Consider the following 27,553-nt stretch of genomic DNA (forward strand, 5'->3'; position numbering starts at 1 on the left):
TATTGATATTATGGAGCGAAATTGTGTTACACGAAAGATGCACTTTGGTTTGTACTGACTGCATATGAAGTGTTGCTCAAGTGGCCACATCAAAGTTTCTTTCTGCCTGCCCGCCCCCCTGTGACCCACCTGAGTGGAAAGTTGAAGTCAAGTAAACTTGTTTTTATCATAAAACCTCCACTGATGTATGGATAGCATGCTCAGAAATCACATTTGAAATTTATTTCAGTATTACATTAATTATGAACGCAAGTATTCATATAACATTCTTATTGACTACATGTTCATGTTTGTTGTAAATGTTTACTTATATGTGTGGTAAGTCATGAAATTGGTTAAGACCTTATATATGTCCCTGACATTTGTAGCAACAAAGAGCATATACTGAAGAATATGTTTCAGATAACTAAAATATGTTGGCTGAAGTATGTTTTTTGTATAATACAGTATGATGGAAACCTAGGTATTATACACATGATAATATTTAAAAATTAAAGGGATTTCATAAATTATTTTAATACATATAAGATGCCTTTGTATTTAACTATAAAATAACAGTGCCCTGTATTATTATTTACTGTAAGGCATTAGATAATGGTCACTTGAGAGATATAAACAAATTTGCTGCACATTTGCTGCAAAATGTATGTGCTGTTATTGTACTGAATTAGAAACTAGTAACTTTTCATCAGTTTACTGTTAAACTTAAGAAAAATTGATTTATGCATTCAGTACTACTAGCAGGTATTCTTCACCCCCAAATATAAAGTTTCCATTAACTGTGTCAACAATAATGAGAAAACAAGCTGCCCAGGTGTTGTTCCCAAGGTCATATGAGTGCTTCCGATACCGTCTAATTTCCTGCCGCTCACCCATGTATGACTATGCTTGGTACTTGTACAATTACTGAATTTACCATAGACATAGGGAAACAATAGAAAAGGCAAAGAAAATAGTAGGGTATATAGTTACATGCATAGAATTTAAATCAGAGAATGCTATGCTAAAATTGTACAATCCCTTAGCAAGGCCCCTATTAAAAAACTATGTGCAATTTTGGTCACCACATTATAGAAAACATATTGCTGCTCTGGAACTACTTCCAAGAGAAGATCAACTAGATACAGGTAGAGGCCAAAAAATGGAAACACCTGATTAAATGAGGGACATCGAATGAAGTGCCTTACAAAAATATTCAGACCCAATAGTATCCGATTTAGTGAAATTACAAAGCCATGCATTTTTCACATTAATAATCAAAACCTGAAAGCTCAATCTACAAAGGGTAACATACGTTATAGCTAATCTCAGCAAAACCTAAAGAGGAAAAACTGAAATTCACAACTGAAAAACTGATTTATTATGCAGTATATGTAGTCAGACCCATGACCTCAATATTTTGTGGAAGCACCTTTGCCAGCAATTACAGCCACAAGTCTTTTTGGGTAAATCTCAGCCAACTTTGCACACTGGCTTGCTGCAGTATTTGCCCTTTCTTCTATGCAGATTTGCTCAGGTTCTCTCAAGTGGTTTGGGGATCGCTAATGGACACCGGTCTCTCTACAGATTCTGAAAAAATATTCAGTTCAGGACTGTGACTGGGCCACTCAAGGTCATTCACTTCCTAATTCTTTAAACGAAAAACTCCAGTGTAGCTTTAGCTTTGATCTTTGGACCATTGTTCTACTGAAAGGATTTTCACCGTAGTTTTATGTCCTTAGCGGGCTGAAACCGGTTTTCCTCGAGTATTTAACTGAATGTGGACACAAGTGGAAGCTACATAAATGTACTACAAAAATGCATTTAAAACTGAAAACAGCAGGCACTTCTTTACCCACAGGATTGTGGGAGTGTTAAACAAGCTACTCAGCCAAGCTGTGGAAGCTGAAACCCTTGCTTCCTTCAAGAAACAGTGACTACAACCAAACTAAATGTTCCTTAAGTCTTCCTCTTGTTTGTAACTGTCCTTATGTTCTTACAATTATTATGCTCACACCTGAAGAAGGCTCCATGGCCAAAACATTGTGTTTTCTTTCTTCTCTTTTCAGCGTGGAATAAACCGATTACTTGTTCCTTTACAATTATTATGTGTACAATCCTCAGAATACATGTGATTAGTGTGTTGTTGGGACTTTAGTGTTCTGGTGCAAGTACTCTCTTAACAGAAAATTCTCACATTTTTTTTTCCATTGTAAACTTATTTCTCTTGGACCAGAAAATAATGGCTACTACTATACTGTATGTTCCTGCATCAGAATTTATACCGATTCTAGAATTCATAAGGAAAACGACTGCTGTTTTTGTGGATAACAAACAGATTGTAGTTAACTACTGTACTAGATGCATTTTGTATGCTGTGAATTTTAAATGGAAAATCAACATTTCCTCATGCAGCTTTTGATGACTTTTCCACTAAATGATGATAAAAAATAATGCTTAATCTAGTGTCAGATACAGGATTTCATAAAGCTGCAAATGTTTTTTTTCCAGTGTGTCAGTTCAGAATTCGGTGCATGTATTCGGAAAGTAGCCTGCTGTTCAGTGGTATGATTCTCATCAGATTCATATGAAAACCTAGCAGACAAAAGGTCAATTTGCTTCCTGAACATCTGCTTTCTGATCAAACCGTTTGGACTATTTTTGATGTTTGCTTGCGGTTTGGAATCAGTTTTTAATATTTGCTCTTTTGTCTTTGTTTGTTTTGTATGCACACAGGATCTGTTCTCAATCAATGCCTATGTTTATGCTCAAAAGCCACAACTAGATATTCACAGCTTTGAAGGCACCTTCACGCGGGTAAGTTACCAACAAAAAGCGAACATGGATTCAAAGAGGACTTTGAAAATTTTTGTTCAGTTAATCCTCTTTGAGTTCCTTTATGGCTAACATGTTTTATAAGAAAAATAGCCTACACTTTGAAGAGAGGGAGGGTTAAAGACCACCATATTGATTTGCAGTCAAAAGTACAGACATCCATGTGATGTTATATGCTTGTCATGAACTATCAGAATCTCAACGTCTTGATTCATTGAAGAATGCCCTTAAGTTTTGCCATACATGGCTAAAGTTTGGATTCCTTCCATGAACCTTTAAAATTAAAAATGCTATATTGTGTTATAAACAGTCATGGCCAAAAATATTGGCACCCGTGCACATGTTTCAAATAATGCAACATTTCTACCAGAAAACTGTTGAAATTAAAAATCGTTGGGTATCCACATATGTTTTTCTTGGGTTTGCAGTGAAACAAAACAAAAAAAGCTGAATAATTTACTAAATCTTAGTTTATTCCACAGGAAATCCTAATATAGCCCGGACAATATTATTGGCACCTTCTACAAGTAGTTAGAAATAATTAGATTTCAAGCAGGTGATTCTCCTTTACTTTGGAATTGAACTCACCTGTGGTGAATTCCAGGTGCCTGCAATATAAAAATCACTCATTCAACCAGTTTGAATAGGGAAAAGGACTCATTCTCCTGTTTTGTGTCACTGTGTGTACCATAATGAGCATGGAGAAAAGAAAGAAAACCAAAGAATTGTCAGACACAAGACACAGACACAGAGATTGTAGCTAAGCATAGACAATCTCAGACTACAAGTCCATCTCTAGAGACCTTGAGACCTTGATGTTCCTGTTTCCACCGTACATAATGTTATGAAGAAGTTTAAGGCCCATGGCACTGTAGCCAACCTCCCTGGATGTGGCCGAAAGAGAAAACTTGATCAAAGATTGCAGTGAAGGATTGTTCGAATGGTGAAGAAAACACCAACTGCCACACAGATTCAAGCTGGCCTTCAGACACAAGGTACGACAGTTTCAACTCACACCATCCATTGCCAACTCACTGAAACTGGGTTATATGGTAGGAGACCCAATAGGACCCCACTGCTGAGAGAGAGACATAAGAAAGCCCCACTACAATTTGCCAGAACACACCTGAACATGCAAGAATCCTTCTGGGCGAATGTCCTGTTGACAGATGAGACCAAATTAGAGCTTTTTGGTAAAGCACACCATCTCTGTGTTTACAGAAAACAAAATGAAGCCTTCAAAGAAAAGAACACCTTCCCTACAGTGAAACACGGTGGAGGTTCAGTGATGTTTTGGGGTTGCCTTACTGCCACTGGCACTGGGTGCCTTGGACGTGTGCATGGCTTCATGAAATCAGGAGAATACCAAGGCATTTTGGAGCGCAATGTCATTAATTGTCAGTAATTTTGTCAGTGCCATCTCTTTTTATTTTCTGATTTAAAAGGATATATTAAGTTCTGAATCTAAAACAAAGGTTCTGTAATATTAACTGAAATAAAGAATTGTGGAGACCAAATACTTTGGTCAATTTCAACTTATTTTAGTGGAAATTGTGAGTTATTTGCAAAAAGTGCCAGGGTGCCAATATTTTTGGCCAGGACTGTATCTACATTAAGCATTATCACCTAGTATCAGAAACAAGATAGGTTTATTAAGGATAGGACATGGTACATTAAATTATTCTTAATTTTGAATAATTTTGCAATAAGATTAGAAAATTAGAAAAAAAGATTAGTGAATTAGAAAACATAAGATTCAGAGATGCTGAAGTGGCTATCACAGCACAGATGTTTATTGGATACTATGAAATGCTTTTTTTCAGACACTGAACAACTCTTGTAAACATGTTGTTCATTTTATGGCGTGTTGTGTAAATTGAGAAACACTGCATCTTATTTCATTGGGATACACTATAATCCTATTGCATGGGTGCAGGTCGTATAAATCATTCAGCATTGCAGTTCTTGGGTCTTATTAGTTTTTAAATGATGTACACTTTGAATCTCCAGTGCAGTGACCCAGATAAATGAGAAAGCACTTTGCCACACTAAATGCAAGCAACCTTAAGCAGTGTGCATCCAGTGACTTCGACTTTAGATGCAGGTTTTTCTCCTTTCAGGTCACAGTTTCTGCAGTGATTTTATTAATAGCAGATTAGCTTTAACTGCCTGAAAAAGGGGCCTACGCTGTGCATACGGCCACAAAGAGCATCTTTGTTTATTGCTTTCATTCTTGGCCACACACAAGGCTAAGCAAGAGAGCATTTCCTGTTCTGATTCATTCTCTTCTGTCTTTGCGTAACTTGTCCTCTAGCTTTTCGATTCACTTTTTTTTATTAGAAGCCTTTTTCTCACAGACCTCTGTAACTAGCCCCATAGTTAAAAGGGCCTTTATTGCGTAAATTCTGAGCTTTCACCTTTCGTAATACACTGTGAGCAACACTATAGCTAGCAATAGAAACAGCAATTTGTTTAAACTGTCCTGATGAACTTTTAACTTCACTGTTGAAGCAGTGAAGTTAGGTTGAACTATTTTTTAGAATAATGTTACTGTACCTCTTGCTTACTTGAGTAAGCACAAAGTTATCATATTCATCATATCAGGCAGGCAATTTGAGAAGGAACACAATCCCCGTTTCCCCTCCTGACTTTACCCATTTTAAGCAGACATCTTTAATTAAGAGAATGGCCTGGGGTGGGGAGGGAGGTGCCAGGGGAGTGGGGTGGGAGTTGGAGTGTATATCATAAACTGTAAAACAGCAAGTCATTAGAACAGACTCAGCGTAGTTGAAATCTCATCTGATGTCATCCTCAATCTCCTTCTAGAGGGGTTCAAGTGGCCAAATTTAGTCAGATAACTGACATAAAGAATCCTTTCACTTAATGTTGTAGTTTGATCTTAGCAGAGTTTAAAGTAATAACCAGTTGCTATAATGAAAGTTAAACCTTGTCCATTTGCATCATATTAAGAAGGGGGGGGGGGGCAGAATACTGATTGTGTGGCCTCTGAGCATAAATCAGATTCAAGAGAAATGGATACACATGTTGTAGTAGCTGATTAAACTACAGTATTAAGGTGCAGTGATTGTTTTATCCCGTACATTTTAGCCGTGAAAGTATAAAGCCACGTTTCTTATAAGGGATAAAATAGTCAACTTAACTGTCAATGACTTAAATTTAATGCGTAAAAAACAAACTTAATTTCTCGTTGGCTTTATACAACAGAAATATATTTTCATGATTTAACCTTAATTCAGATTAACCCCTAAGCATTTTGTACAGTATGTTTTCGGAAAAAGCAGACTATTTGAATGACACAATGAGCTCCCATTATTGTGAATAAATTCATACAATAGCATGTGCAAACCATATCTGTTTTCAATGCTAATGTTCTATATTTGGATCCCCTACTTTGCAGCAGACTCTCTGTGTGTGGGCCTTGTTTGTAATTATTTTTCCTCTGAAATTTGTGTTTAGGCATCATCTGTAACAAACTAACCACAGCATGCTGTCTGGAAAGTTGCATGAAAAAAAACACAACTCGATTTCTTGTACAGTAAAAACCCTGCTCAACACTCAGCACACTCCAGTCCTAGCTGCTAAATCATTCCTGTGGGATTCTGTTTACACTGCAAATGAGATGGGATTGTTTTTTTCTTTGTGTGACTATAATTTATGATGTACGTCTACTTAAATTAATATTTCCATTGTAAATTAGGGATTTGCATTAACGAGAATCAATTTTAGTTTTTGAACCTTATTGGCATTTCTTTTTAATTACAATGGAGTAATGCAAATCAAGCACTCCTTCAATATCCCTTTCATTTCAACGGGAATTTATAGTAAAAGTCTATTGATTGTCGGCGAGTGCCTAGAACAAATTCAAGCATTCATTTTTTTTCTTGACTGCTTGGTGCTTTAGGTTCTAATTATTAGTAATTGCAAAAAATTACATCACCAAACTTTGGAAATACTTTATCTTTCCAGTCAATTCAAAGGCAATTACTCTGCAGGTTCAGGCAGCTAACATTTGTAGTGAATCGCGACAAGTAGTGAGTTAATAACAAGCTTGATTATTTCTACAAATGCACTGAAATAAGCAAAAAAAAAGCCTCTCCTTTACAAATCATTGTTTAACATTTGGTGTAATGAAGAAAACCAGACACAGTTTTCAATTTTTTGAATGTGTATCTAAAATAAATCTCACTTTTTTCAAAATCTGCTGTCTCGTACCCTTCACCTGATTGGCTGAAGAATTGTCCTATTTTCTGGGATTGCAAGGTCGCTGCGTTGCAAAACCTCTGTAACGTGTGTTAACCGCCAACTCTGTTTATAGAAATGCTTTTCTCTAGTAAATGATATTTTCTCACTACTCTTGGTAAAGTACAGCTTGCCGGAGAGATTAGATTTGAGTCAGAATACTGGAGAAACATGGTCACCTAACCTGAGAAAGCTGTTTTAAGAATAAATGACAAATGTGACAGCCATACTTTAAGTGGAAGTCGGCTATTCATGGTTATCCTGCTAAAACACACCTTTGTAAATTTGAATGGATGTGCTTGTTCATCCTCTTAGTGTGGCATATTGTGGGAAAGCAGCCCTGTCGGAAGACTCCCTCTGCGGTGCAGAAGTGATGCTACTGTTGTTTTCATTGCAGGAAGACAGCGATCCTCCCATCCACGAAAGCCTGAGCATCGAGAACACACTGTGGGCCAGTACAGTCGTGGCATCCGGTGAGAATCGCCCGCCTTTGTTTTCAGTTAGTTATGGTATTTATCGCGACAACGTGTTGTTTTTACAATCCGTTTGAAAGTAAAGCAACTCACTCCCACCCTCTTCGTTTTCATTTCCCTGTAGTCTGCCTCCTGTCTGGCCCTTCTATGGCAGCTGTGTGCCACTGCATGTGTGAATAATGCATGAAGTGAGAAGGCGCTTATTTTAACTGAAACATTGTCAATATCTGGAATTTGGCCTGGGATGTAACGATTTCATTCAGCCACTTCACTGTCTTGAGGTTATAAAAAATTTGATAAAGTTCATTTACGAAGAGATGTTTTTCTTCTTGAATGTGCTGATTTCTTAAAAAAATGTGTTTTTTTCTAGTGCGCTAAAAAAACAAGTACAGTTTAGTTAGGCCTTGCTGCCACTCCACCTACAGAGTGTATTTGTATAAGAATACTGTTTACAAGAGGACTTTTTTCAGTAAAACTACAGATTTCTTAAAAAATGATTTTTTACAAATTATTTTGTGTATTAGACAAATGCATCTTTAGGGTAGTGCAGTTTATATTAAAGCAGATATGGCTCTTTCAATAATTGCATTTATGCATTTAGTTATGTATGTATGTATACTTTCATCTGTAACACAAGTAGAACATTCTTATGACCTTTCATATCTTCTACAGAATATAGACCCAGTCCTGAAAAGTCCTGTACAAATATACCTCTTAGAAACGTCACAGAAAAAAGAAGAAAAAATGCTAATGAGATTCTAAGCTGTCTGGGTTGATGTCATTTATTTTTCCGATGTGCACCTTGTCCCTCATACACTTGCTTCAGTGTGCTGTTAGTGATCTTCCAGCCCATCGATCTGTGGTCTGTCTTCTCTGGAATTGCCAGTGCAGTGGCAATTGGAGCCAGAGGGTTCTGAGGTGTTCCCCGATCATTGCTCCCTCGGCCTGACCTTGACCCGCAGAGGAACCTCATTCCTTGACAGGGCACTCGGCACACTTTAGCAAGAGGTGTGTTCTGTTCATCAGATCCTTACATCGTGGCAGCTTTTGTCAGCCTGAGAAAGTTCGTACCCATATCTTCCCCGGCCTATAACATTAAAGTTTTCCCCATGGGTCTAGACGCATAATGGTCTGCTTGCAGCCATAGCACAGCAAAGCTTGACCTCCCTGGGTGAGGGACTGAGGTGTAGGTGGTAGGCACCAGGGAAGGTAGGAGACAGTAACAGAAAACCAGACTCTGTAGGAACTAATGATGGGGAACCAGGAGTTGATAGATCACCAGCTGTGCAGTAAGGTTTGAAAGAAACATTGTGCCATAGGGAACATCTTTATTCACTGTATCCCTTTGACCTATAAACACTTTATGATGGGATTTTGAAGAGGCCATGGTCATGACTAATCTGTAGTGACATCAATTTCCCCATCACATTTCCCTCTCTCCACATCATGTTTTGCTGTTCAGCCTAGTTGTTGTCCAGTGTGCTGGGGTCAAGCCTTATGCCCCATACAAACATGGTGTAAAAGTGCTGGGGCAACTGGAGCAGTTGTGGCCTTGGGAAAAGGATGTAATCATCTTGATGAACAGAAATGGCACTGGAGCCAGCATACATACTTAATAATACATATACATATCTTATCTCGGAGACACACCCCTTTATATTTTAGAATTATTTTGAATTGTTTAAATTAACATTAAACACATTTAATCCATTATTTTATTATTTAAAATTAATACATGAAGAACATAATAGATATCCACTAAAAATGCAAACCAGCATATAAATGGCAAATATTAATGTTTGATAAAAGAACTTTGAGCTACTTCTACACATGTATGGCAGATAAGTAGGGATGAGGAGGCTTATTTATGATAAGCATAAGGCCTCTTCATGTGCAGCCCTTTGGATAGAAAGGTTATCTTCCGCACTACAGTGACTTAAATCCTCTCTGGAGAGATGTAAGTGCCAGTACTGACAATATCAGTATGAAAGAGATTTAAGAAAATTGAACATGACACTACATATATCCATTGGAGGATGAATACGTTTTCGGTGTGGTGTTAAGACAAAAACATACACATGCTATATTTTTGCACATTACACATGGTAATAAAAATAACAACAATGTAGAAGCAGATTACACATTTGACACATTTTTATATGGGCATAAAGAATTTCTCAATATTAATAATGAAACAAAAGATGAGTCAAAGAAAGGGTGATGCTCTACAAAGTTGTCTGTTAAAGCCATAGCTTTTAAAGTGAAGTTTAAAAAATTTGGAGAGGACCAAGCTTACAATGCTTATGAAGGAGATCGCTCTTCCACGAGCTTTAGATTGAGATTGTCGATTGATCTTTATTTATCTTTTCTTTTCTTATTATTCCGAGGCCATCCCAGAACCTTGCTATACACTGAGCTTGTAATGACTGAAGCTATGTTGTTATGGCAGTAAATTGATTAGAGTTTACAGTGTACAGTATCGATATCATTAATTGCGATTGATTTCCTTAAAATGAGGCCCTGGTTCTGTAGGATGACAGGATTTACTCTCTTCTTATCCCAAGCTTTGATATTGTAAGTAAAATAACTTTTGTCACCGAAACAAGGTTTAAGTTAATTTCTTGGAATATTTTCCTCATTCCTTTTGAAAAAATTGAGTTGAATCAATTTAGAGTTGAATGACTGAAACATTCAGTGTGGTAATACTTTTATTACTGAGGAAGGTGTCGCCAGAAATCTGAACAACAGTAATACTTTTCTTTAATATTGCTTCTGACTGCAGAACTGTCCAGCTTTCTGTGTCTCTGTATTAGGGGATACAGGAAGCTGGGACATTGGCTGGCTCTTTTAGCTTTCAGTAGGTGATCCCAGGCCTCCACAGGTGCACAGCTTCACAATTTGTTGCCACAGCTCATGGTTCTTTACTTCAGCCTATTGTCTTGCCACCTATCCCCTGAAATCTCTTTGCTGTGCATTAGAGTCTCTGTAGAACCTTTCCATCAAAAGCCTCACCCAGGTGCAGGACTCTAAAAGGGCATCTGAAGGTTATGGATCATGTTAGGGGTTTGACATGCCTGCTATTAACGATGTTCATTGTAATGCCGATCTGTATCTACTGTAATTTAGCACTGATAATAAGTTGCACACTAATTTTTTTTTCGTCGCCTCCAAGACAGCTTGCCAGACATGATTCATTGCTTCTAATTTTTTTTCTCTGGGTCCTGATGACTCTAGAAGTGTTTAGGATGTATTTAAGTTTATAAGTGGCCTTGCTTTCCCATCATGTTCATTTAATATTAATAGCACATTCGTCTTCAGAACGAGGGCGTGATAATGAATTGGCAAATTAAGATGGGAATATTGATCAGAATTTATATTGTTCTATGAGGATGGTGGAGACTCTGAGAGCTCAGTGTCTTCAGTTTTCTCTGTGTGTGCACGTCTACGTGTCTGCAAGTGTTTCATGATAAAAATGTTTAACCCCAGTACTCTTGCTTTTTAAGATTCAGAATAAAACGTGCAAGCTGTTAATGGGTTTTAGTACTTAAAATAAATATTAGGGATTGTACAAATGACAATTGTTAGCTATTCTGAGTGAAAGGCAAAGAAGCTCTTTATAGTCAGGTGGTTTGCTGCTAATTGTGCAAAATAAAGATGTGTGCATGCAGAAAGTCAGCAGAGGCCAAGCCTGCATGTCAGTAATAGGAATGAGGTGTACTATAATGAAAACCACATTTGCTTTTTTCTTATTAAGTGTAATGCAAGGTTTCAGCCATAAGTATCCTCATTCCGATAGACTACTTTTCTTCTTTGTTTGACTCAATTAGAAATTGTGCGGCACTCCATTTAAGCATCTGTATAGCGTGCAGTTTCTCTTACTTGGCTCAAAAGCTTCACAATAAATGCCGCATGTACAAAAATACATAGATGACCTAAATTGATACTCCCAATCTGGATACAAGTGGTACATGGATATGCATTATCCAGAATTTATCAGCCATAAATTCAACATGTTCCTGTATGTTAAACGGCAATCACTCACTTCTCCATATAAAAGCAACAAACGGTTACGACAAATTGGCTGAAAAAACTGAAAAGTGAGGACCACAAGCTTTGTTTGGTCATTTTGTAGTTTTAATATCACAGTTGCACAAAGTTTTGGCAGCACTGTGTGTGGTCTGTTCTTTCATTTCTGCTGATCACTGTGAGTTCTGGAGTGGATGCTGCTGGTATCCATTTTTTAAAGTGTAGAACTAATTTTAGGGAATGACACGTGTTTTTAGTAAGCAGTTATGATTGTAATATATTCCTGCACTAGGAGAAGGGAAAAACATTATTTTATTGGATGTACAGAGCATTTAGAAAGTCTAAACACCCTATCTAAAGTAACATATTTTGTGACCTAACAGCCTGAAGTCAAGATACATTAAATCAGAATTTATTTTACCTTTATTTACACCTTGTAACACGCAACCTCCTAATGAAAAACAAAATAAACAGTAAGTTTGACTCAAATTTCTCTTCTCCAGCTCTTGGCTCTTGCAAGTGATTTGCATTTCTGACACAAAAGCCCCCGGTTCTTTAAGTCATTTGGTGGGCTTAGAGGACTGGAGTTGGTGGCATTTTCCGACTCACACTGCAAGTTATTTTGCAGATAGTCCTGAAGAGATTCTCATACGTGAGTGTTTCTATAATCAAGTAACAAGGTTCCTTGCAGTTAAAAATGAGTTACGCTGGCAGGGTTGACTAGGTTCTGTTATGCCACCATCTGCTTCATCATGAGCTTGTGGGAGTGTACCACTAGTTCTTGTTGACACCAGCTATCACCTTAAAGATGGTTGGGACTTGTGCACACATAGTCGGGCATTATGGTGCACAGTGTTATGGAAAGGGCAGAATATCGGCTGAAAATTCATTGCCATAATAATTTTTCCTTTACCTCACTGTCTTGACCTGGCTCTCAGTGATTTCCCTTAAAGAAGCAGTTAATTTTCAGCCAATGGGGAAATGATACAGATAGTTAAGCCTTGGATTCAAGAGCTTGCCATGGATTTCTTGTGGTGGGACACATAAGACACAAATCTCCAACCCTAGAGACATGTGGAGAAATAATGAGTCTGATGACCTTATTATTGGTTTTGCTTGTAGCTGTGTGCAAATAAAGGGATAGCTCTTGTAACCTTATTTGCTTGAATGCCCTTGAATATTTCATATTTGTAAATTATGCAAAACCGAGCTTCAGAGAGCATTACAAAGCTTTTAGAATATCGTAAATGTGTATAGGAAGCTTATATGCTAGTAATGTTCAATGGGAAATGTAGCAGATATTAAAATATCAGCTTTTGGATTAAACGTGGCAAACCCTGCACAAATAATGGTGTCATAATTTTCTGATTCACATAAAATACTGCAGTGGAATACAGTACATAGTGAATCCCTAATAGAACAGAAATCATAGCAAATCATTTAAAACTAATAAAATGAAACAAAAAGACAAAACATTGATCAAGATTGTACCACTGAAGACCCAACTTGTGTGGTTTGGTGTGCTAAACCTCAGTTAGGGTTTCCATACAGTGTATAATGCAAATGTATGCACAAGTGAAATTTAATGCTGTCTTTCAACAGTTGTGATCTTCAGTTCCTAAACCTCTCCATTGCTGTGTGCTGTTTTGACAGGAACTGTGATAGGAGTGGTGATTTACACTGGAAAGGAGACTAGAAGTGTGCTGAACACATCCCATGCCAAGAATAAGGTAAATACCAGAAACACAGACATTTTATTTTTGAAACACAGAATTATTGTTGTCAGTAACAATCAATCCTAACCGTAACGTGATTTTTAATAACCATTACACCATTAGTAGCATGTTAATAGATTATTATAACAGAGGTCCAGACTGGAATTTGACCATTTTAATCTATAGAAGGACTAAATTCTGAGATGTTTGGTGCAGCATAAGTGAGGTTTCTTTTTCTTTGGTTTTCAAAACTCTTTGTTTACAAGAGTTTTAATCATCCTGTATTAATTCCTTTTCAAGGGGTTTCTGCTCCATCTACTGTGTTGTTTTTTGTCTATGGAAGGACTCATATCAAAGAGTCAGATCATCTTCAGATTTCTGTAGCTATTGTTTCAAATGCCTGTTAATTACAGAAGGAGGAGTACAAATAGTTATTAAAGTACCCAGGATAATTGGTCATGGGAAAGATTCTTTATATATACTAAATCTTAAGTAGCTCTGCAGGATCCAAAGTGTATGTTCATACCAGTTCCAGATTTGTGATGTTGGGTGGGAAAGCTTAGAAAATATTTTCAGTGCTTCCAAATAATATAACCAAAAATAACACATAACAACAATTCCTAAAATGTAAAATTACTATGTTTAATAAATGATTATTTTTTAAGGATAGTTATTCCTACTTGGACACTTTTTACTATGTATTTTTTTGTAGGGAGTACCCACCACCGAGTAACACTGTGAGGCCCTTTATTTACAAAACATGCCATTCTTCCCTTCCCATGTGAGAATGTGACCTTTAAAGCTTTTATCAATTATTTAATCATCACCAGTGTACCCTGATGGTTGCAATTGTCATTCAGATGACAAAAGAGGATTCATCAAAAGAGAGGTGTCTAGAAAAAGGCAACACAGCCATGAAGGCCATATTCATGCATGGTGCTACGAATAGTAGTTTTTGACACTGTATCCTGAAGATGCCAGCTGTTGCCCTTGGATTTACAGGTGCCTGACAAACCATGTGTCTCACAGCCATTGGTGGAAAGATACACTGGCATTCTCTTCCTTGCAGGGGCCACTATAAAGCCACAATACCCATAGCCTTAAGTGTCTTATTAATTAACACTAGAGTAAAAAGTGGTGGATTCAGCTTTTTGTGATTTTTTTTATAGCCATACCCCTACATATGGAGGACAATGGACAAATTGTTGTGTATTTCATATATTTTGACACAACAAATAACTGCTATTTTAATCATGCAAAGGCTAAATACCCTGAAAGTCTTTTTCATATTGGTCTTTTTTATAGTAACATGAACTGCAGCTGACGTGTTGCATTATGTGGGAAACATACAGTGTAGGAAGTGCATTGTACAAAACGAGATCCAGCACAATGAATAAGCTTACCTCACAGAGATTTATCAGTTTGTCCTTAATTAGAAGAAACACTGTAGAAAAATCAAGGTTTGCAGTTGCTTGTGATGCTTCAGAATGGAGGACCTGCACTATTTGTAGGGGCTAGACTTCATGCCATTACTTATTGGAGACAAGTGAGGAGACAAGGCTGTATCAAAGAAAAATTTACAAACATGCAAAGCTGTTGTGTTCAAAATAGCAGTAATCTTGCTCATCAGTATATTGAGGATAGTTTTGGGGAAAAAAACAGTCCTGTTCAAGAATTAATACAGAACATTTTTTTCATTACAACCAAACATCTCTGCTCAAAGTGAAAGAAAAAAAGTAGAGAAAGTACAGTAGTCTATTATTTCCAAAGGACAGTTTAAATATTCCTTTGATGAGAAATTATACCTGCAGTTCTCTAGACCAAGTACTGCTGCTGTATAGTCATGTGCGTGATTACAAAGGCCGGGGGGATGAAGGGGAAACTGAAGAACTACAGAAATCAAGCGTGACAGGTTGCCATTTTCCTGCCACTCATTGTCATATGTTATTCAGAGAGTGGGATCTTAGTGATAGAAGCGATAATACAAATTGCCCACAGCAGTTATTGTAAGCCCTTGGGCATATTGATTTGTGTTTCTAATAAAAAGATGCTTTCAAACGTCTCCATGACAAAGAGAAAGGTGATCTCCATCTATATGTGAATCATTATGTTCTTTTTATTAGAGTTTGTATAACTGCTTTTTAAATAGAGGTAAGGAGAACAGACTTCTCACACTTATTCTTACATACTAATCTTTCTCTTCCTTATATTTTGTTCATATTAAACTTTGGTTATAAAATTTTAATGGGCTGCACGTACAGTTATCAAAACTCTTCTAAGTGAAAAACATTAGTGTTGTTTTAATTAGGAGCTTTTTCTGGCAGCTGTTAACACTAACTCTCATCTTTATAAAACTTATAATTTGCAAAAAATGTAGTTCAGACATTGGACCCTTTTATATCATGTAATTCTGCTTTAATCTCTCACATTTTAAAATAATGTTTCCATGTGACCAGCTTTAGAAAAAAAAGGTTAATGACCATTTACAAAAACAAATATTCAGTGTTTTTAAGTCTGTGATGCCACTAGTTTGAAAGTTTCTAGTCCTGTTTTTTTTTTAATGGGCTGAAACTATTTACTAGGAATATTTACCACATTGCCATTATTTATATATAGATGTGACCAAACGCAAAGACTATGGAAAAAGAATAAATGCTGTCCCTTTCAGGTGCTATGATACCTTAAAGTCAGGCAAACCTGAATTTTTCCACAACACAAAAGGCTTTGCTGTCAGTCTGAGTAAGATGTCACTAAACAAACATAGCTACACCACAATAATAAAGTCATTGATTCAGTTGCTATAAAGACATATAAAGGCAGTTTCCTGGAGATGACTCATGTAAAAGCATATGGGAAATACCTCTGCTGTCAGTGCAGAGAGTCTGTCAAAATATCAGCTTGAGCATCTCTTCTGAAAGGACAAGATCTCCTGCCTTGAGGGCTGAAAACCTCCCCTTCCGCTCCCATGAAGGGGGGCATTAAAAATCAGCTTTTTTATGAGCGCTAATCATGCAGAGCAGTTTAGGCTTTCATAAACAAAGAATAAAAATGAGGCCAGTCTAACAATCTAGTAATTCAGTAGCACATGGACCTGCCACAATTTATTCTTCAGGATTATGGATGTGTACACAATGCTATTGCTCCCTTAATGAGCACGCTTTGATATTACAGCTGCTAACAATTAAAAATAGTACTCCATAGCCTGAAACTCCAACGTAAATAAACGTAGAATTTCTGCTGCTTTAAGAAGGGAATAAGTTAAATGCTGGAAAAACAAGCTTGATTTGGACATCTGGTGCAGTATCAAAATGACACTTCGAGCCCAATGTTTGAAATAAATTGGTCGAAAAACATGTATGCTGTCTTAATGCTTATGTGCACAGCAGCAAAGCAATGTACCAGTGCCCCACATTGATTTTTAACCTGTATTAAACAGGTTTGGGATTGCTGCGTTCCGGAGTAAAGCCAGTTGTATTCAATTTATGCTTCAATGGGAAAAAGGCCTTCCTTTCTTAATAGTCTGAACAGCAGAGAAGTAGGATAAGTTCTATGGTGTGAATGTCAATAGTTTGGTTAGTCTATGGCAGAGTTCTGGTGCCCTTTGATTTGTAGTATCTTTTGAGCTGGTTCGTCACCTCAAGCTTCTGAAAAGGGCTACACAGAGTCTCTGTATTTCCCTATATCAGGAGTGCCATCAACTTTTTATGGAGGGTCACTGTATCTAGAGTGGTCAGTCATGAGTCTAAGCAAAGTGTTTCTCTAGAAGGTTGGGTTTTTGCTAAGATAAAAAGATGAAAATTAGAGCATCACTGACTCCTCCTGAGCTGTATTCCATTCAATATCATCCCAGTTAACCTAATTCCCAGGACTTTCCCATAGACCAGGGCGGTTGAACCCATTTGCGTAATGAGCAGTGTGTGTTGTGTTTGGAGGAAGTGGCAGAACACTAAAGAGTACTAGGGTGTTTTCGTGTTAGGAAGTTCTTAGTTTTGTACCCCAACTTTGAGATTGTTTTTGCCTTTTAAAAACTGCATACTGTAGCCATCGTATTGTCAGTCAGAAAAAGACTCAATCATTTTCTGTGAACCTCTTCGACTTAAAAATACCAGTGCCTGCTTTGTGCCCATTGTAGTCTTTTTAATCAGTAATCAATCCTGTTGAATAGATAGTTTTTTAACCTTGACTTTCAAGATAAAGTTGGACCTGTCAATGCTAAAGGTCACTCCTCGATGTTAATTAACCAAGAGGGAAATTAACCAACGAAGAGTTTAAGTGTGACATTTTGTGCAGAAAGTTAATCCTGCAGAAGACCGAGTGTGCTGTTTCCTCAGAAAGAACAAGATTAATAGATCTTATATTTAGAACCCTAAATGCTGCCTCCCAAAAATCTGTTGTGAAATCATCAGAGGTTATTATTTTAAAAAATAATGTATCAATTGGGAACAATACTGAATATTAATTTTACAGTGGAATATTCAGAAGAAAAAGAAAAGAGTTTTAATTATTAAATTATTGATTCCTTAATTGTGAATGGATGCTGATGAGGTTAATATTACTCAGATACAAAGGAAAGAAAAAGTATCAATATAGTCATAACCTGCAATTTTAACATTTGTGGTACATGCCCTGTCTTGCCCAATTTGAAAATTCTTAACTATTAAACATGTCCTAAAAATGATTTAAAATGGTGATGCTTGAAGATAATCAATATAAAACAACAAGCCACAATAAAAATGGTGCCAAAACAATAAAAGCAAATTCATTTATAGAAGACAGTTGCAAAACTGTAAAAATAACAGGGGGGATGAGGATTTCTTGTAATACAATAAGAATTATAATATTATGTTTCAAAGAAACTGCACCATTCAGTGACCATAAAGGCATGGAATGGCTCAGAACAAGGCCAGCACTAAATGGTAGTGAGTTTGCAGGACAAGCTGCAGTCCAACAAGCTTAGGTCAGCTGCAGATGCAGGAAAAGGGAATGTGAATGATCTACTGCTGAAGACCACTTGTCACGGGTAAAGCTGGGGGAATCGTTGCCAAAAAAATGATTTACAGAGAGATCTCCAAATAAGATTGCAAAAAAATGGACATTGAAGCACTTTAATCCAGTATTATGGTCCAGAAATATGACGTTGTCAAATGTAGGATCTGCCAGTTTGATCAGAGAAGAGGCGGAGAAAGTAATCCAGAACTTCTGTAGTCAGCTGTGAAAAACAGAGATGCTTTGGAAAATGTCTGAAACTATGACTCAGCTTTTGGGATCAGAGAAGAATAGAAGAGATTCTAGCCAGGGGAAGTACAAACATTACCAGGCAATTCCATCTGAAAGTCATGTAATGAAAAGTGCATTATTTTATGTACATGATAATAATTAAAAATGTACTGCAAATAATAACTTAGTTATCTTGTGTTAAGCTGCTGTTGCACTGCAGGTTCTCTCATGGGGTCAATAAAGTATCTATCTTACAAAAACACAATGAAAGATAGATTTTGTACTACAAAATTGTGAACAAAATTGTATGCCTGTGTGTTGGTAATTGTATAACTTAGACTTTTAACTGTTATCTGCATCTGATAATCTTGATATTCTGTCAATCTGCTTTTTTTGTATTGATTAAAAACATAAATGCAATTTAAAAAACAATGCAGAAAAAAACTTAGTGATCTGGATTTTTGCAGAGAGAATACTGAAACAAAAAAATGTAGAACTTAATTCCACTGTAACCCTTTTCACTCAAAATCTTGCAAACCTCTTTGATCAGTAATGAGGTCTATTTAAAGCCGAACTACTCATGAAATCCCTGTACACTACTTCACTGTAATCTTTGGCAAAACTTAATTAATATTCGGCTACATATAGGTAGCAATTAAGGCTTCTTGTGCAAAACAGTATATTGTAAAACCATAACTTAAATGACCTATCTAGTGTTGAGCTGAGCTCACTATTTTGAGACATTCAGTATTTGTGAAATCTGGACATACAGGATAGTTGCTTTCCCTGAAAGTCCTTCTGGAGTGATGTTTTTAAGCTCATTGTTTTTCTTACCATGCTGCCCTCTCCTAATTCTGATTATCTGAATCCAAAGCCTAGATGTGCAGCCTCTCTGCCTGTATACATCTCTAAATAAATCACCCTTCACACTGAGAAGGAGACCCCTGTGGGGAATGTCATTCAGACACATCGCCACTGCCTCATGCTGCTTTACTGGTCGGCAGTATGTAGCCTCCATAATTATATTGTTGTGTTGTAATGTGAAGTGTAGAAAAAAACAGACCTCTGGGGATGAATGTTGTCTTTTGTTCAGCAGTTTTGATATTTACAGGAGAGCAATGCATTTGAAAAAGGACACTTCCAAGGCTTTGCTGTCAGAGCTGTACATCCCTTTTCATACCAGGCAGCATGTGCTCCTTTGAATACTTTCTTTTAGAAAAGGAGTTTAGTTCGGGACAACTAAATGGGGTTGGGGATGAGACGGAATATGATTTCTGAAAAAGGATATGAATCATATTTACTGACTACTTTCAAGTTTCCTCTTCTTTTCCCTAACGTTTTCTCCAGTTATTTGAGCAATAGGGCACACTGCTTTGACAAGGCAGTGCCTGTTGCTTACATTTTCTGTTCATGGTGGTAGTTAGCATGTGAAAAAAGATAGATTTGGACTATTTTGGCTCTTAAAAGTATTAAATTCCATACACTGATTAGTCAAGGGGCAATGTGATATCCTTTTTGTCCTTGGAATAGTGTCAGAACTGGATAAAACATAACTACATCTTTATTCATGCATGTCAAATGATAATATTATCGAAATTGTATTTTTAGCTTCGTTTTGTTTTGTGAGAAGGAAGCTGACAGTGATTAACTGCATCACATCTTCTTTTGCTTTACTACTGTGATTTTGTTACATGAGAAAAATGAATGGAATCAGCAAATGTTAATACCTAAAAAAAAGGTGAAAATAAGTGGAATTATGCAGTTCAGCAAAGCTTGTCACAAACCATTATGAACACATTTTTTTTGTCTGAGCATTATACAGATATGTCCGGTAGTTATTCTAGATTTGAGGTTACGTACCTGCGCAGCTTGTAGATGAATGTTATGGGCGTGATGCACAGTGCTGATGGGTGTACTAATGAAGGAAACTGCCAATTTCTTTTGCTGACTTTAATAACTGTCTGGCTCCGATTTATGCCAAGATATGGTGCATTTCTTGTTTTTTTCCTCTTTATGACTTTTCATTTACTGAAAATCAGCTGAAGGTCTGCAATTAGTGGTTTTCCATTGGTATAGATATGTAATGTTTTGGCTGCACTCTGTTCTTCCTTTGGTTGAGTAAGTAATTTGTTTGGAGTGCAAGTGAGCTAGATAGATGTTATAGAGCACAACCCTTCCCTTGTGGAGGGTTTGGTAGTTTGCAGTGACCCTTAGCCACCATCTGGTACACATTGTGAGGGCTTCTGTCATCTGTTGCTAATTACTGTCACCTGCACATTGCGTTCAGTGATAAACACTTTGGTATTACTAAAGCAAGATATGCATGTGCTTGTTTAGACATTCCTGCCGTTTGGAAAGAAAAGATGCAGTAGCTGGATGTAATGGAAGGGTGATGCAGTCACTGAGATTAGTAATTAGACTGCTCACACAGCACGTCCCAGGGACTGAAATCAAAAGGAACATCTCAGCAGGCTATACTTTTGAATCCCCTTTTCACCAAATGATGTTGACTTGGGCGGTTCAAGAAGTTTATGTCACTGGCTCAACAGTTATTCCATCAAGAATGTCAGAAAAATAACTTGGGGGCTTATTTTGCATTGGCTTTAAAGGTTTCTTTATTTGGTATATAATGTTTTCGGTCATGTTTTATTTCTTTTTTCAATTTCTCTGCAGCTATGCAAAGTTGATTCAACATATTAGTAAGAACTCTTTAGAGAATTGTGTTCAGTTTTTGGTTGCCATGATGCGAAAATATATTGCTTGTCTTGAATCAGTCCAGATAAGCCCAAACAGGTGCTTTCCTGGGCTGAAAGGAATATCCTACACTGACAAGCTAAAATCTGAATCATTTTAGTCTTAAACAGAAAAGACTATGAGGGGACATGATTCCTGGGTAGCTCCTGACTTGCCCTTACTTCACCAGCCCAGTGCCCATTTTTAAAATATTTTTTCAGTCTAAAATTCAGCCTTGAGCAATCTATCGTCTTTGTGACAGACAGAAAGTATATAAATTTCCCAGTATATGAATGGTGAGATCCCAAATGCTTAAACACCAAGTTCAGTCTGAGAAACATGAACAAACACAACTCTGTGAGTGCCCTCAGTGACAGACAGAACAACAGAACATCATCTTCTTTTAATTTGAATCAAAATGTAAACACACAAACACAAGTTTAATGTAATGCATTTCAAGTGGGCTGACCCTAAACAATATGAAGTTATAATGCATAATATGGGGAAAACCCCAGAAATAAACACAATTCAGTACAAAAAGAAGTACCTCCCCACTTTCCCACCATCAGTAAACTACAACACATTAATTGTTTAAGAGAGAAATAACAGACAAACCAAAAGAAAAATCAACAAAAATCAATCGTTTAACAATAAGCAGCTCCAGGATAATGTTTCTGCTTCGTACACCAAGTCAACAGACTGGTTTAAATTGGCTGTCATGGATGATCTTTAGCTTCTTCAGCTTGGATAGGTAAGGCAGGACATCCCACACTACAAGCCGGAGAAGGACATTCATTACTGCAAACTATTCTCTGCCTTGTAGTGCGACAGTGGAACAAAGGCTTGAGTCTTTGTCATACTGGGGTGGTGTATCTTAAGTTAGTAAAAAAGTAAAAAATAGTAAAAAAGTTTAAAGGCAATTGTATGAGGTCTGTCTCTTTGAGAGACAGAACCATCATACTTTATGTCCATTTTAGTACAAAGCTTTGAAAAAATTAATAGAATGAGGATCGTCTTCCTCAGTGCTCTTTGACTGAGTGTATACAGGTGATTTTTCTCCTGTAGATAGGATATAAGAGGCGGTATTTCATTGTCCAACTCAACACTTAATGTCGTCATGCCTCTGGAGCTGTGCTGCCTGCAGGATGTCTACCTGCTTAGTTCATGTGTTGGCAGAAAACAACAACTGCAATCCAGTTACAACAACTGTGACTTATGAAGACAAGATGGTCTTCAGAGCAGCACAGACAGATTAATTATCAGCTCAGAGATTAACTGGAAGAGAGACCTGGAGTCAACTCACCGAAGCATTGCATGAGGGAGCTATGGTAGTTTCCCATCATGAGAAAATATGAAGGGAACCAAAGCTACAATGTGATACGATAATACTTTATTGTCTGATTTCTCAGGATTTTGTTTTATACAGAGAGTCTTACAAAAAATATGTAACATTACATTAAAAAAATATAAAATTACACAAATGCATCGACCTATACATAGTCATTACACACCACTCCTACAGGAATCCACATAACCTGTAAGTTTACTTCCCCGCAATCACCCTAAGCTCCTATAATTGCACAATACCCCTTCATTTTTGCATATAACCACTAATTGCACTTGCCCATAAACCAGTACTACTTTATTGTGAACTATTATTGAGTAGTTTGATTGAATGTGGGATAAAGAAATTCTTCATTTTGTTACATCCTCATTGAAGAACTCTAAAACATCTGTTTGAAGCCATCACTTGGTGTTCTTGTGTTGTCATGTTCCTGGTGTCACTTGGTGTTCTCGTGGTGTTATGTCGGGAGTGTACTGTAAATTGAATTTCCCCAGTCGGACTTGAATTGAAATTGAATTGAAACTTTAAATTCATGCAGAACATGTGAGGGATCGGAGGGCGGACTAACAGCTAGTTTCAACACACTTTTAATGTAAGCAGTTTGAAAGCTCTCCTCAAGTGCCTATGCCGCTATCTTAGAGCACATCCTTAAGAGTCTGGACATCTTGGCCTTTTGTTGCACAGAAAGGCTATTACACCATTCGGTTATACCATACTACATGACATTCTGTAACACTAAGCTGAATAACATGGACAAATTCTGACTACTGCCTCCAAAAAAAGAAAGTAATTTTGCTGTTGTACTTTATTAGAAATAAAGTTAACATGTGTCTTCCAAAACAGATCAGCATTGTGTATATTCCCAAATATTTATAGAATGTTTGCTTTGCAGCCAAAAGCACACTGATGTAGTAACTCCTTGCTCAAACTTGTATTATTAATTAATTATGTTTATGTGTGAAACTGTGTTTATAGCAATAAAAGACTATAGTACAACAGGGTGAATATTATCTTGTAGGCTAGAAGAATACAAACCATGCATTTAGTTATAACCAAATTAAATTAAATATAACAAACATAATGCATTAATGTTAATTTAGTGAAACAATTATTCAGTAATGCGAGGACTAGCTGTTGCATGGGCAGTAATTTAAAGAATAAAAATGTCCTCAATTATCCAACTAACTGTTATTCTAACTAATTCTGTATTAGTTCATGTGTTGCTGACGTACTGCTGCTGTCATGGTCACATTTTATTTATTTTAGTTGCTGGGGATGCAGACAGCCATAGCTGGATCGTGGAGCTAAAGTCTGTTTTCTTCAGCTTCAATTTAGATTACCTAAGAAATAAATTTTAATAGATGAGTCCCTATATTTCATGAGTGTCATGTAAATAAAATGTGAATACAGTAAATAGATTTCCTTAAATAGCTAAATACTAATTAGTGAAATCTCAATAAATAGGTAAGTGTTGTATACATTTTATATATACAGTACAACATACACAGCGTGATCTGCTGTGACGATTTTTCCTTTCAAAATGATCAGTATGTACTATATTTTTTATACTGATTTTACGCATAAAAAGCTGAGTCTCAAACAAACTTTTCACATGGCAACTTTAAGTCGATTTTTAGAAATGAAAGGAGTTTTATTCTTTCTTCAATTTTCTTACCTGCAGCTTCTAGCACAGCACTGGTGGGTTGTGTTGTTGTTTGCACAGGGATTTTATAGTGTATGTATGCCCGGGTCAGTCCACATCAGTTTGCGTCAGTATGTTTTGAGGCTCAGTAAAAGTGTGCCTGAAGCTTAAGGATATTGCACGGATGGTGCTTATTTGGCACATTAGCAGTGTGCATTTATACACGTGTTTTGAATAAGTGCACAATTAACAAATGTGGTCACAAACAGCAAGGAAGTTTACTGTAAGCTTTATTTTCAGTATAGTCCTTTCGTGGCCTTAAAACCCTCAACTTTTCCTATCAAGAAGAGAGGTGTTCAATAACAAATAACTATGCAGGTAAGCATTCCCTGAGTTTTCTGTTTGTTATGCATTTCTGTTTTCTTAAACTCTCATATGCAGATCATATTAAAATGGAAGAAATAAAACCAAATGGAAATTAGACATTTTTTGGGAGAGTGGACAATCTTCAATCACTGCAATGAACTACCCGCTTTGTATAAATACCCACTATCTAACTCTTCATACAGGCCTCTCAGACAAGCTTATCGTTGTCCATAGAAGGTGTAGAGTTCCCACTGTGATCCTTGAGGTTCAGGCAATCTCATCTTGATGGTCTGGTCTTTTTTCACATCAGCAGGTACACACCAGATATGTAATGTTACCTTTGTACATCACAGTATTATTTAATTTATTTAATAGTCTAATCTAACAATATAGATGTATGCGTCTTGTTATGCTTTATAATTAAAATGTAAACCAAATGTTAACATCAAAACCATCAGTTTTGATTCATCAATGCAATATTTTTTTTGCATCTGAAAGCTTCAGAGCTTAAATATTGTTTAAAATATACTATGTTTAACACTGCTTTAAATGCTATTATAAACCAGTGTTTAAAGTTAATTTAATATAACTGTGTTTTTTTACCTAATTCTCCTTCCCCAGTCTACTTTATTGCTACAGAAGAATATCTGGAAGAAAATCCATCATGGATGAAGATCTCATGAGTACTTTCTTACACACATCGCTTCAGCTGGGTAGTTCTCCTGTGAATCTTAAAAACACTTCAAAGTTGTTGTTTTTTTTAGAAGGAGTAAAACGTCTTTTTTCCACACATTTATCAGCCTCTGTATCCCTCTGAGTCTTTCATTTTAGAGAATTCTGTTTTTTTTAACATGTGCTACAGAAACAATGCCTTACATGCACACAGGGAACCACAGAGCCGAGGAGTATGATATACGGTATGTGTTGAGTGGGGTGGAAATCTATAGCTATTCAAAGGAACAAGCAATAGGTTTATTCCATGCTGAAAAGAGAAGAGAGAAAATGCAACATTTCGGCTGAAACATTGCATTTTCTCTCTTCTCTTTTCAGCATGGAATAAACCTATAACTTGTTTCTTTGCAGACTACGCATGCTGACACAGCTACCCACCTGAACTACTTCAATCTAAAGCTATGTTCATGAATGTATTTGACATTAAACAATGTGACAGTCACTTGTGTGAGGCAAGTAAGACAGTAAGGCAAGTTTGATTAGTGAGACAGAGAGTGTCTAAGTATTCATCCAAGAATGTGCTAATACTGACTGCCTACCAGTTGAGTGGTTGCCTCACAGTCAGTTCCCTCTACCTGATAAGCAAATACCAACCTCAGGCCCACAACTGCACTTCATTGCAAGTGTGGAATGTATCCAGTGTGATTCACCTAAACTCTGTTTCGAAAGTTTCTCCAGCATTGCAAGTACAGGGATTCAGAGGCACCTCAAGAAAATGTCCTGAAATCTAGTGAAACCTGGATGCAAAAAGTTTCTTCCAATGTGGTGGAAGAAGAGCACAAGTTCTGTTCAGGTCAAGTCCATATTTTCAGACACCTGATCATAAAGCTAATAAACTTAATTGTCATGATTAATATCAGGGCAAAGACCACTGTTGTTTTTAACTAGTAGGTGTTCTTCACAGCAGGAGTAAAGAGCAATAGAGGAAAAAGAACACATAGTTAAGGAGGAAATTATTGCTTACAGGTACAAGTAATAGGTTTATTCCATGCTGAAAAAAAGAAGAAAGAGAACACAACGTTTCGGCCGTGGAGCCTTCTTCAGGTGTGGAAGAAGCCTGAAGAAGGCTCCACGGCCGAAACGTTGTGTTCTCTTTCTTCTTTTTTTCAGCATGGAATAAACCTATTACTTGTTCCTTTGCAGCCTACGCATGCTGACGCAGCTCCCCACCTGAACTACTATTGCTTACAGGTGATCATTAGAACACATTTCAGATCATCACATGATCACTAATACAGATAGCAGCAGTCATTTATTGAACATATTTTAACAGTAACGCGAAGTGAATGACCAAGGGATCAAATAATAAATATGCATTAAAACAAAGCAGTGTCTTTTAACAATGTAAATGTCCCCATACCATATATATTAAAAGACAAAGATTTAAGTGTCCTTAAGTCCACGTGGTTTCAGTGTTGGTGATTTAAGTATCCAATAAGCTTCCCTTCGGAATATGAGATTCCCCGGATTACCACCACTACAGGGTACTTTGATCTTCAATGAACCACGGACATAGTGGGTGTGGAGAAAATCAGCTGTGTTTTGTACAAATATTCAATGTGCTTTGCATTACGGTTGTCCTAATTATTATTTTGAATTTGACAGACACCATTTGAATTACTCCAGTATTATTAGAGTTGAAAATTTTAATTTTTTCTTCCTGATTGAAGTCAAGAAATCTATTTAGTATTACTTATTTGATCAGTGTTGGTTGCAGTATCAGAAGTGTCCAGACTGAAACTGCCACATAAATAGGGAAATGAGTATTCGTAGTTGGCTACTCCTGCTCTGATGAATTTCCTGCTTGCACCCAGGAAATATGTATATCTGCTTGAATGTAGTGCTGGTTTAATATCACCATCCAAAAGTGTTTTCTCAATAACCTAAAGCCCTATTGAGCTTTTGTTGCTTGCAGTATCTCATGGACTGTCAGGGAAGCTGCCTTTGCCACTTTTCTTCAACCCCATCAAGTCAAGTTTTTCTTTGACTTGACTATACAGCTGCAGTCACCTTGTAACCAGTGTGGGAGGAACAAGGAATATGTGCACATTCTCCTGAAATGTGAGCTTCTCAGACCCATCTGTCATTTTTTTAAGAGTGAGGTGCCTACAGTAGAGTTAGCGAGAACTGTAGTGGATGTACAGTAGCTCTCACTGACCACACCTCTAGCTCACACAAGCATAAGCCTACCTGATCGTGACAGGACACAGCCAGTTGGGATATCTTCTAA

The 27,553-nt window shown here is 36.9% G+C and overlaps 1 protein-coding gene across 2 annotated transcripts in view; it reads left to right on the forward strand.

Annotated features, from left to right (window-relative positions):
• atp9b (ATPase phospholipid transporting 9B) overlaps positions 1 to 27,553 on the forward strand; it is a 152,164-nt gene that overhangs the window by 61,961 nt on the left and 62,650 nt on the right. For both annotated transcript variants that reach the window (XM_088928992.1, XM_088928993.1), the window contains exons 9-11: positions 2,716 to 2,796; positions 7,472 to 7,547; positions 13,227 to 13,303. In XM_088928992.1, the coding sequence (XP_088785118.1) occupies positions 2,716 to 2,796; positions 7,472 to 7,547; positions 13,227 to 13,303 (234 nt within the window). The remainder of the gene's footprint in view (positions 1 to 2,715; positions 2,797 to 7,471; positions 7,548 to 13,226; positions 13,304 to 27,553) is intronic.

Source organism: Atractosteus spatula, chromosome 12 (genome assembly GCF_055471065.1).
Source record: "Atractosteus spatula isolate fAtrSpa1 chromosome 12, fAtrSpa1.hap1, whole genome shotgun sequence".
Taxonomy (NCBI): domain Eukaryota; kingdom Metazoa; phylum Chordata; class Actinopteri; order Semionotiformes; family Lepisosteidae; genus Atractosteus; species Atractosteus spatula.